Source organism: Nuphar pumila, chromosome 16 (assembly GCF_984573655.1).
Source record: "Nuphar pumila chromosome 16, dmNupPumi1.hap1.1, whole genome shotgun sequence".
NCBI lineage: Eukaryota > Viridiplantae > Streptophyta > Magnoliopsida > Nymphaeales > Nymphaeaceae > Nuphar > Nuphar pumila.
Genome location: NC_143264.1, coordinates 15,397,901 through 15,409,963, shown reverse-complemented (window position 1 = coordinate 15,409,963; position 12,063 = coordinate 15,397,901). Strand labels below are relative to the sequence as shown.

The following is a 12,063-nucleotide window of genomic DNA, read 5'->3' as shown; positions in this document are numbered from 1 at the left end:
GAATGACAGATAATTTTTCAGTTTGAATTTAAATTTGGACCTAGTCGTTATCATTCCATTAAATGGCTGGTTCGAGCTTCATATTAAAAGCATCCCAACTTTCAGGTTCTCTTAACCATTAACCATTTATCAGTAGCCACTTGCCCAACCTCCAAACGGCAAGAGAGAAAGATGTTGAACTTTGTCAGTGTTAAACATCGCGAAGCCATTTTTAGTGTGGCAATACCTCCAACTGCTAAAAATCTCGACCTGCTCAATCTCTCAGGGCGAAAAAAAAACTGTCACAATTCCATTTGTTTTTTTATTTATATTATTCACGATAAGCATAGAGTGCTTGAAATTGCTGACAAAACAGCGCGGAGTTCAAGCTACATTTGAATAACGTAGACTCGGAGCAAGGTGGTTTTTGCCAACGAACTCGGTAAGCGAGGTGGTTTTCACCAGTTATCCAAAAAAATGTGAACAATATGGACTCGAGGAAAGAGGTAGTATCTGGCATGGGATGTTTTCTTAAGAAAGCAATTTTGTTGTTTTTAACAGCCAGAATTTTTTTGCCTAAACATAAAATTTTGAAAACCATACTTGCGATGAAAGACACCGATCAAAACATGAACACAATAACAGGAATACAACAAAGACATTCACACACCAAGGTGCAAGGTGGAAAAACAATTGAAAATGAGCACAAGCGTTAGCAAATACTCCACGGCATCTTAATTCAGAGAACACAACTAATATCAAGATCAACACAACACGATGGCTTTTCAAAACACACAAACATTACTCTCTGGTGGTCGAACAAAATGAATAGAGTTTGTCCAGGCACATCTTATTCAACAAACACGCACAACCACCTTCGTTACGCAAGCGAAGCTTCTCATCCTGAGAGGAGATTCAAGGTGCCGGTAGACAGGAGGTGGGGGCCGACGAGGGGATGCATCTGTGGAACCCCCTTCAGGACCGACCTACCCGATTGCCACACCTGGTTCACGGTGGTGGCCTTCTTGCACGGCAGCACCAACCTCGCGTAGATGACGATGTGGCCGCTGGGCGTCGTCTCTCCGGCGAGGTTCCAGACGGGGAAGCTGAGGCTCATGTTCCGCATGGAGGGTCCGAAGCTGTCGACAGAGGTGGTGAAGACGGTCACCTTTCCGGAGTCGACGAAGCCGACGATAGCCTGCGAACCGACCATGGCCTTGCCGGTGGGGTTGATGGCCCAGGCGACCCACCCGGAGGGCGCGGCCGGGGTGGCCCTGTAGGCGAGGTCCATTGAGGCGCTGGAATGGAAGTAGGTCCAGTGGAGGGAAGAGTTCAAGCCGGGGAGGTCGGTGCAGTGGGCGAAGTTCTTGTTGGGGAACTTGTGTGAATTGCAGGCCTGATGAGCAGATGCAGTACTGAAAATGAGGGCACCAACAGCAATGCAGAAGAAGACTAAGAGTTGGGTGGTGGTGGTGGTGGTAGAGTGAGCCATTTGAGATGATGGGTACTCTCTCTCTCTCGCTTTGGAAGAGGGAAGGGAGGTGGGGAGGGGTTTATATGAGCAATGCTTATATGAGGGCTTTTATGAGGGTTCGGGTTGTGTGGGCCTGTGGGGTTTAATTCACTGGTTTTCTTGGTTTTAGTGTAAGGCTTGTCCTTTAGAGCGAGGAAAGGTCAATGCTCAGTTACACTGTGCACACTGGGTCTCTCTCTCTTTTGCCATTAGTTTTGAGCTAACGTGAGTCACTAGTCTCTTCATCCAAGTCTTGGGCCGTGTTAAAGACAAGCCACGTCATGGGCAGTTCAGTCCCACTCATCCCCTATGTCATCCTCGTCATCATGCCCTATACAGGATTGCCAAAGCTGACCCTATAGATGGATTCAGCATGGTTAAATTGATATGAATCAACATTTGAATTGTATTTTTTGGCAACAAATAATTTTTTTTTTAAATCAACAAATTTTGACATGTTTATAACCGTTGACTCAAATGCTGAAATTCAGCAAATAAACCATGTAGGTTAAATCTATCGGGTCAGATTTGATAAAAACAACTTGTATCAGCAAGACTCTAAGATGGGGTATAAATGATAGGGATGACACAGGGGATGAGTGAAAGTGAATTGGAAATTAAGGCACCCCCAAAATAGGATTATGAACTTCATCACCGAGGTGGTATCCCATGTGGTAAACGGAGTCCTGTGCCAGGCTCAAGGCCCAGGTTCCAATCCATCTGACACATGGGGTTTAATAGATATTTGTTTGGGGGTCTGGCTAAACCCTTTCAAACATAAAAAAGGATCACGATCTTCAAAATTTTGAAAGGAAATTTAGAAAAAGAGAAGAATTGTACACACTACAAGAAATCTAAATTTGTCGCTAATCCATCATAAATTCGTTCGCTAAACAGTTTAGCGATGGACTAGCGACGGATAACTTTCATCCAATTTCCTAGTCGCTAATTAGCGATGAAACAAATCTGTCGCTACTTCCATCGCTAATTGGTGACTAATTAGCAAATACCATGATCTGTCGCTAGGCCATCGCTAATCCACAGAGATTTGATTTTGCGCAAATACACATCCGTCGCTAATTCCGTCACTATTGTGGCAACGGATTGTAATCCGTCGTAAAACATCGACCGATTTAGTTTTGCGACGGATAAATATCCGTCCCTAATCTGTCATTAAATTAGAGGCCAATACTAATTAGCGACGGCTATTATCTGTCGCTAATCCGTCACAAAAATAAAAAAATAAAAAAAATTTGTTTGAAATATAAATATCGAGAAAAATGTTCTCGTTATACAATTTATATATCCTGTGTATAAAAAATAAAGTACACATAAAAAATACAAATACAAAGTAGGTGAAGCAAATTTAACATAAGTTATAAGTGAAACAAAATTAACAACCCAGTATAATCCTCGCCAAGTTCTAATTTGTTATAAGTGAACATATACAAAGAGTTTCGTTTGAAACAAATTCAGCAGATGAAGTTAATCCTCACCAAGATTCGGATCATCGTCATCTTCATTGTCTCGATTTGCCCCTCCATCCATGCCTCCATCAGCTCCTCTATGGTGATCATCTCCAGCATCTTACAAGAGAACCAAAATGTTAATATTGATAAACAAAATATAATAAAATAAATTATATGCAATGCACCTAATCTAAGACAATCAAAGTAACATGGTAGAATGACACATAGACTAGCAATAAAGTGAAGGACATTAACAGAAATCAGATATGTGTTCTAAGACTGAAAAAAAATCATAGTGATTCAATCATGCATATATGTGTTCTAAGGTTGTCAAAAAAATGTTATAGTCATTCAAACATGCATATATGGTTTGTAAGGCTGTCAAATAAATGTGTTATGTATCACAATCATGCATATATGTGTTACAAGGCAATCAAAAATTTTTATAGTGATGAAATCATGTTTATATGTGTTCTAAGGTTGTCAAAAAACTTTTATAGTGATTCAATCATGCATATATGTGTTATAAGGCAATAAAAAAACTTTCATAGTGATGAAATCATGCTTATATGTATTCTAAGGTTGTCAAAAAACTTTCATAGTAATTCAATCATGCATGTATGTGTTATAAGGCAGTCAAAAGAATGTCATAGTGATTCAAGCATGCATATATGTGCTCTAAGGTTGTCAAAAAAACTTTCATAGTGATTCAATCATGCATATATGTGTTATAAGGCAGTCAAAAAACTTTCATAGTGATGAAATCATGCATACATGTTATAAGGCAGTAAAAAAAATTCATAGTGATGAAATCATGCTTATATGTGTTCTAAGGTTGTCAAAAAACTTTCATAGTAATTCAATCACCTCATTGAACTTGAGGAGGATTAATTAGGAGAAAAGTCTTGTTACCCTCCACTGGTGATAAGGAGGAATCATCGTTGTCCGTCAATGCCCACCAACAATTCGTACCACTGATTGAAATAATGGTTGTGACATGACTTATCCTCTGATCTAGTCTCTTATGTATTGCCCATAGGTCCAACTGAAACCTTTTCTTCATGGTCTCCTGCAGCTGATCCAGGTGCAACACTTTTTTGTTTTTACGAAAGGCCCAGGTGCAACACTTATGTTGGCATTTTGGCCATGAATAAAGGTCCATTTTTCAGTCCCCAAAAAGGAGCCAAGCAGCTTGCCTGAAAATGCATCATAATGGCAATAAATAGTATGATCTCCAAGCGCTATAAAATCCTCCCATGACCATCGTGTGGCCACCCTTCCCCATCCCTATCTAACACTTGTTGATCAGTTGCCTCTACGTTACAAGTATGCCTTCTACTTTGCCAGACTTCTCTTCCTTTGTGAAGCTCAAGTATGTCAAGCTTGGCTACCAGTACCTAGTTAACCACATCATCACTTGTCTCCTCCCCATCATGGCTACCATCACTATCCAAGTGATCCACCGTGACCCTCAAGACTTTCTTGCCCTCTGGCACTCTCTCCACTCCAACCTCATCCAAGTTATGTTCTTCTCCCTCTTCATCGTGTTTGTCGCCACCGTCTATTTTATGCGGAGGCCTTGACCTATTTTCGTGCTGAACTATGCATGTTTCAAGCCTCCAGAAACATGCAGAACCCCATTTTCCACCTTCATAGAACATGCACTTTTGCACTCCACCACCGAGCATACCGATCCCTCAGCCTGCTTCGAAAGGAAGAGCGTCGACTTCATGTTGAAGTTCCTCGAGCGGTCCAGCCTCGGAGATGCAACCTGCCTCCCACCTGCTCTTCACTACATCCCCATCAAGACCACCATGGAAGTTGCCCGTGCTGACGCCGAGCTCACCATCTTTTCCTCCATGGATCTCTTTCAGAAGTCGGGCATCAGACCCAAAGACATCAACATTCTTATAGTGAATTGCAGCCTCTTCTCTCCCACACCTTCTTTAGCATCCACGGTGATAAACAAGTACAAGATAACGAGTAACATACACAATTTCAACCTCTCAGGCATGGGCTGCAGTGCCGGATTGATCTCTATCGATCTCGCACAAGATCTGCTTCAAGTTCACACCAACGCTTATGTCGTTGTCATCAGTACTGAGATCATCACGCCCAATTGGTATGCTGGAAACCGACGCTCCATGCTCCTCCCTGTTGGAAATAAAACATCAAACTAGAGAAGAAGATTATTCTCTAGAATGAAAAACATGCAGAAATGGTGCTAGAGAAGGAGAAGACTACAAATGGCTTCAAAACAGTCCAACGACCTTATCAAAATGATGATGTATGGCTGCTATATATATATATCATTCAAGCTCAACCAGAATTTAATTACATAGTAAATTCCTACCATATAAAAACTAAAAGGCTATTACATTTTCAAGGAGAAGAAATAAATGGGAGAGGAACCCAAAGAGTTTGCATAGAAAAACTGCAGATAGCCTTAATGTAAAACGAGTTCCCAAAATGTGGGAGGAATACAAAGAGTCTAGCTTAGAATTCCATCAACCCTTCTTAAGCTAGACTATAACGACACCTAATTTCTCTCTCAATTTATTAAAAGTTTCATTCTTCAATGCTTTTGTAAAGATATCAGTTGGGTCTTGCAAAACTTGACATTGACATCTCCATCTTTGACCAAGTCTCTAATGAAATGATACTTGATTCGAATATGCTTGCTTTTGCCATGAAAAAACTAGATTTTTGGTGAGTGTTATGGCTGGACTATTGTTATAAAAGAGAGGAGTGCTTTCATATTGAGGATGCTTCAGCTCATGAAGAATCCACCTTAGCCAGAGAGCTTGACAACTAGAAAGAGCCAATGAAATATACTCAGCTTCTGTTATGGATAGAGCCACAACAGCTTGCTTCTTCGATGCCCACGAGATTGCACCTGAGCCAATGTGAAAAACAAAACCTGAAGTGCTTTTACTATCATCTTTATTTCCACTCCAATCACTATCACAAAAACCCACCAATTTTGAATCTTCGACACATTTATTTGGAATTCCATAATCAATAGTGCCAAGCACATATCTCAAAATTCTTTTGCCTATGTCCCAATGAGTATTAGAAGGAGATTCCATGAATCTACTAATCATGCTAACAACAAACATGAGATCAGGTCTTGTAGCAATCAAGTACATAAGACTACCAACAAGGCTTCTATAGAGAGTTGCATCGATCTTTCTCTCACCATCATTTTTGCTAAGTTTCAATCCAACTTCCATGGGAGTATTAAGAGGTGTATCACATTCCATTCTAAACTTCTTCAATATATTTTCAGCATACCTTTTTTGAGATATGAATATTCCATCTTCAGCTTGCTTTACCTCAATGCCCCAAAAAGAATGAAGAAGTCCCATGTCAGTCATTTCGAATTCGTGTATCATATCCTTCTTAAATTTTTTACATATGCTTGGACTAGTGCCGGTAATTATTAAATCATCAACATATAAGCATATGACTAAGAACTCCCCTTGAATGCCTTCTTTGATGAAGAGAGTATGCTCGAAAGGACACCGTTTGAAACCATTCTTCAAGAAATATCCATCAATGCGACTATACCAAGCCCTTGCTGCTTGCTTCAGCCCATATAAACCCTTCTTCAATCGACACACTTTGTTTTCTTCATCCTTCTTCAAATAATCTGGAGGTTGATCAATATACACTTCTTCTTTAAGGAGACCATTCAAGAAAGACGATTTTACATCCATTTGATAGACCTTCCATTTTCTTTGAGAAGCCAAAGCTAACATCATGCAAATTGTTTCAAGATGAGCCACATGAGCAAAAACTTCATTAAAATCGATGCCATATCTTTGCTTGTAACCTTTTACCACCAGCCGAGCTTTGCATTTTTCAACTTCTCCATTTGAGTTGAATTTTGTTTTATATACCACTTGATGCCAATAAATTTATGTCCACTTGGGAGCTCAGTCAACTCCCAAGTATGATTTCTTTCAATGGAGTTCATTTATTGATTCATAGCAATTCTCCACTTCTCTTCTTGAGATACTTCTTCATAAGTAATTGGATTGGTGTCCGTAAATAAAACAAAACTCACCAAATATTTCTCAAGATTTCTTCTTGCTGTTTCATAAATTTTTTGAAGACTTCTTGTCTTCATAGGAGGAGATTCAGAACTCTTTGAAGATGAGGAAGACGATGATAAATGCGCAGATGGAGAGGAGAGTGAAGTATTTCCTTCGCCACCATCACCATTAGGTTCATGACTCTCCTCCTTATTGATGAAATATGAATTTTTATTTTCATTCTCGCTATCCCAATTTACGCAAGGTTTTAATAGAGTGATCACTTTGCTTTTCAACAAATGTCATAAATTGCTTAAAATATTTGAACACCTCATATTTTTCTTTTAGAAAATAAACTCATGTCTTCTGACTGAAGTCATCAATGAATGTTAAAAAGTAACGATTACCTTCGATAGATGTGGTGCGCATAGGGCCACATAGATCAGAATGAACCAACTCAAGTGATTTTGCTGCTCGCCAATATTTGCCATTAGGAAAAGAGTCTCTGTGATGTTTCCCAAGAACACAACCTTTACAAATTTTGTCTTGCTGATGAATGTTAGGCATGCCTCTGACCATATGTTTTTTGCACATAAGAGATAAAGAACTGAAGTTCAAATGTTCATATCAAAGATGTCATAACCATGCTGAATCTTTACTAATAGTATTGAAGCAAGGAAGAACAACACTTTGAAATATAAATGAAAACATTTTGTTTTGAGTCATTTTCACCTCGGCTATGAGAGTATTCTTCTTGTCCTTGATTTCACATATTTCTCTTTTGAAATGAAGATCATATCCTTTTAGAATAAGTTGCCCAACACTTAAAAGATTGTGTTTGAGGCCTGGAACATAGAAAACATCAGTGACATGCTTGTTTCCAAGGTTAGTTTTAACAAGACTATCACCACGTCCCTTGATCGCTAGCCTATTATCATCACCTATTCTAACTTCAGTTTGGACCATTTCATTTAAGTCCATAAATAATTTATTTGTTTCCAGTCATGTGGTTACTACAACCACTATCAATATACCATACTTCATCATGTGTTTCTTCTTTGGTATCATAAGCAAGAAAGAGAATATCATCATCAAGAATTTCATTTTTTTCATGCATGAAAGTTACCTCCTTTTGATTTTCTTCTTCCAATCTCTTTCTACAGAACTTTATGGTGTGACCATACTTCTGACAATGAAAGCATTGAACTTATGAGACAGAGCGACCATGACCTCGACCTCTTCCTTACATAGAATAAGATGAATCACAATCATCTTCTTTCGTCTCTTAATTTCTACCACCTTCATATCTTCTTCCTCTTCGTCCTCGAGCACCACCACAAATAGAGTTGTGTCTGAAAAGCTTGCTCGATTGGAGGAGAATCAAATTGCTTTATACGAAGTTCATGGGATTGAAGTGATCCCATTAAACTATCAATGGACAAGGTGGATAAGTCCTTGGATTCTTCTATAGCAATAACAATATGTTCAAACTTGCGAGTTAAGCTTCTCAATATTTTTTCATTAACTCTTTGATCTTCAAGTTTTTCACCATTTACTCACATTTGATTAACAATGAAGAAGACTTGATTGAAAAATGCTTCAATAGTTTCAGATTCTTTCATTTTTAAAGAATCAAATTCACTTCTAAGAGTTTGAAGTCTCACCATTTTTACCTTATTTTCTCCTTTATATGTTGTATAGAGAGTATCCCATGCTTCCTTTGTCGATTTCGTCGAAGATATCCTTTCGAAAATGCCTTCATCAACAGCTTGATAAATATAGAACAATGCCTTATTATTCTTCTTTCGGTTTTTCTTCAACTCAGTTTGTTGTCGCAGAGTGATGCCTTCCACATTGTCCATCTCATCGAAGCCACTTTCAACAATGTCCCATAAATCTTAAAAGCCAAAGAACACCTTCATTTGAATACTACACTTGTTATAATTTTTTCCAGCAAAGCAAGGAACCTGTGGTTGCACCTGAAGCCATCCTAGCTTTGATACCACTATGCTGAAAAAAAATAGCAAACTAGAGAAGAAGATTGTTCTCTAGAATGAAAAACACGCAGAAATGGTGCTAGAGAAGGAGAAGACTACAAATGGCTTCAAAATAATCCAATGACCTTATCAAAATGATGATACATGGTTGCTATATGTATAGCATTCAAGCCCAACCAGAATTTAATTACATAGTAAATTCCTACCATAGAAAAACTAAAAGGCTATTACATTTTCAAGGAGAAAAAATAAATGGGAGAGGAACCCAAAGAGTTTGCATAGAAAAACTACAAATATCCTTAATGTAAAATGAGTTCCCAAAATGAGGGAGGAATACGAAGAGTCTAGCTTATAATTCCAACACTCCCCAACTGCCTCTTCCGAATGGGTGGTGCAATTGTACTCTTGACAAACTGTCGAAGCGAGAGGCGACGCACAAAGTATCAACTTCTTTATGTGGTTCTCACCCACAAAGGAGCAGAGGACACAACCTACAACTGTGTTTTTCGGGAGGATGATGAAGCAAGGAAGGTCGGGATCTCACTGTCCAAGCATCTCATGGAGACAGCAGGAGACACACTCAAGTCAAACATCACAACAATCGAGCCGCTGGTTCTACCGGCATCACAACAACTTCTCTTCTTGATCACGCTGATCGGCCACAAGGTTTTAAATCATAAGTGGAAGTCATACGTGCCTGACTTTAAGCAGGTGTTTGAGCACTTCTGCGTCTATGCTGGCGACAAGGCTATTATCAACGAGCTGGAGAAGAACCTGTGGCTGTTGCCGGAGAACATGGAGGCATCGAGAATGACACTGCACCGCTTCGGCAACACGTTATCGGCATCACTTTGGTATGAGCTTAGCTACATTGAAGCTAAAGGAAGAATGAAGATGGGAGACCGCGTTTGGTAGATTGCATTCAGGAGTGGGTTCAAGTGCAACAGTGCAGTCTAGAGGTGCAACCGGATCATCGACATTCCGGTGGAGGGTCCATGGTCCGACTGCATCGACAAATACCTGGTTTATATCCCCGATGTGCTTAAGCTCTAGCTCCAATATCTGAAATATCTTCATGCACAGGAGAACACTTGTTGCAACTCAAAGCAGGATATCTTTAGTACTTCGTTCTTAACATATATATTTTCCCTTACTCTTCATTCTCATCCTCTTTGTCATGGTTGGTTTAAGGTAACCATTAATTTGAGGAAATGCCTATGGACGTGGTTGTCTGGTAGGGAACGATTCTAGTTTTTTGGGTTGGACTAAATATTTTTGTTGTTTATTGATGTTTTAGCAACTGTTTTCTTTTAATTTGTCACCTTTTATGGTACCTAAAAGGAAGGCTGTAATGTGACTACCTTGATCTTAGCCAAAAGGTCGAGGCTACAAATATCATCTTATATAGTCATGACTCATGAATGTGTTGGAAAGAAAAAAAAACAAAGCAGAAACTAGTGATCTAATAATTTCAAAAGCTTCTATGTTTTGAAACAAAATAAAAAAAGAGTAACTAGGTCTATAAAACTAATCACTGATCTGCATGAAAAGTCCAAATTTTGCCAATTTTTACTTTCGGCTTTTATGCCAATTAAAAAATGTCTAGTGTTGGTCTTAGCCAAATATTCTAGTGCAATTTTATCACCAGAAAATGACTTTTTCTGGTGCTACAAAGTGCGCCAGTAAAGGCAGCGTTAGCGCCAGTAGGCGCTAATTAGACCTTTATTGGTGCTAATTTAGCACCAGTAAAGGTCAGATTTCTTGTATTGCCAGTTTGGTTTATCATTTAATTTAAGAAATACTAGCATTGTATAGTGGCTCAACGAGTTTGGCGGAGCTCTAGATAAATGAGGTTTATCTTAAGATATTTATTTATAACAAAAACAAAAATTAATGTTAAACAAGTATATGTTTGAAATAAGGTATTTTCTATTCAATACATTTAAAAAGAAAAACTATTAAAGCAGCCAATATTTGTTCGGTACCACTTGTAGTTAAGGAAGGAAGCACTAGAAAGATTAACCAAGCATTTTATTTATCCATCCAACTAGTGGCTGGACACTTCGAGCCTTGTGACTAGTTTCTGATTTCTAACAACATGGCATATTTTGATATAGATGTTTTTTATATCTTAGACTATTTTGACAGTTTGATTAAATTAATAAAGTTGATTTATTTCTTCAATTGATGCAATGCGCTGTATGATTTGTGGCTTGGTATATTAAATTTGTAATGCCCCAAATCCTTGAATTAGTTTCTGTAATTATTTAAAAAAAAATCCACTATTTTTATAAGGGTCAGCTGGTGTCGTTACAACTTTGGTCTGAATCCATTGTCCAAAGTCCTTGATACAAACCAAGATGAGAAAGAACCTAATCCAACACCTAGGGTCCACCAGAAGCAAACAAATCCATTAATGGCTCAACCAGATCTATTATTCAAACTCGAAGTGGTTCAAACCACTTTAGCCAAGTGGAACCCTTGCCATGTGTCGCCACATCATTCATTTAGCTACCTCAATCATATGGCACTCAGTCGTGGATGCCGCCTATGGTTGAAAGCAAGTGGAGACCACATGAGGCACCCCCTTTAGAAGCCTCCAAGGGGTGAGTTGGCCTCATCCTCTATGCACACCCCCTAAGGGCATTAACCTCCCTCTAAGGAAGTCGTGTAGGCCCTTGAGGCTCCTTCTTTAGTAGCCCAAGTAGGGCCTTTTGAGATGGGGCTCTTTAATTGCCCAGAGGAAAGTTTGCCTAACTTTAGAACTAGATGTTTTGTTATTTGCATTTTTATTTTAATAGGTCTTGTTAGATGTTTTTTTGTTCTAATTAGCTCTTGTTATTTGGGATGCTGTTATGAAGCTTCTTTGGTCTATAAAAGGTACTCACTCTTGTAATTAAGAATATGAAAAAAAGAATCAAGAATTGCCTTTCACTCTCTCTCTTAAGAACTTTCCCCTCTACTAGGACGTTTTTCTCTTTTTCTCCCTTCTATCCCTTGGCCCCTAAGTCCTTTTCCCTCCTTCCTTACCTCTATGAGTACTGACCCGCTTGACTCATTTATCCTAT

The 12,063-nt window shown here is 38.9% G+C and overlaps 1 protein-coding gene and 1 pseudogene across 1 annotated transcript; one reads left to right on the top strand and one right to left on the bottom strand.

The window, feature by feature from the left end:
• Positions 1 to 656: 656 nt before the first annotated feature.
• On the bottom strand, positions 657 to 1,512 carry LOC149813003 (cytochrome b561 and DOMON domain-containing protein At5g47530-like). Its single transcript, XM_089990963.1, has one exon. It carries the CDS (start codon positions 1,469 to 1,471, stop codon positions 878 to 880), a length of 594 nt encoding a protein of 197 aa, XP_089847089.1. The 5' UTR covers positions 1,472 to 1,512; the 3' UTR covers positions 657 to 877.
• A 2,777-nt stretch (positions 1,513 to 4,289) lies between these two features.
• LOC149813002 (3-ketoacyl-CoA synthase 5-like) lies at positions 4,290 to 10,048 on the top strand (annotated as a pseudogene).
• Positions 10,049 to 12,063: the final 2,015 nt, after the last annotated feature.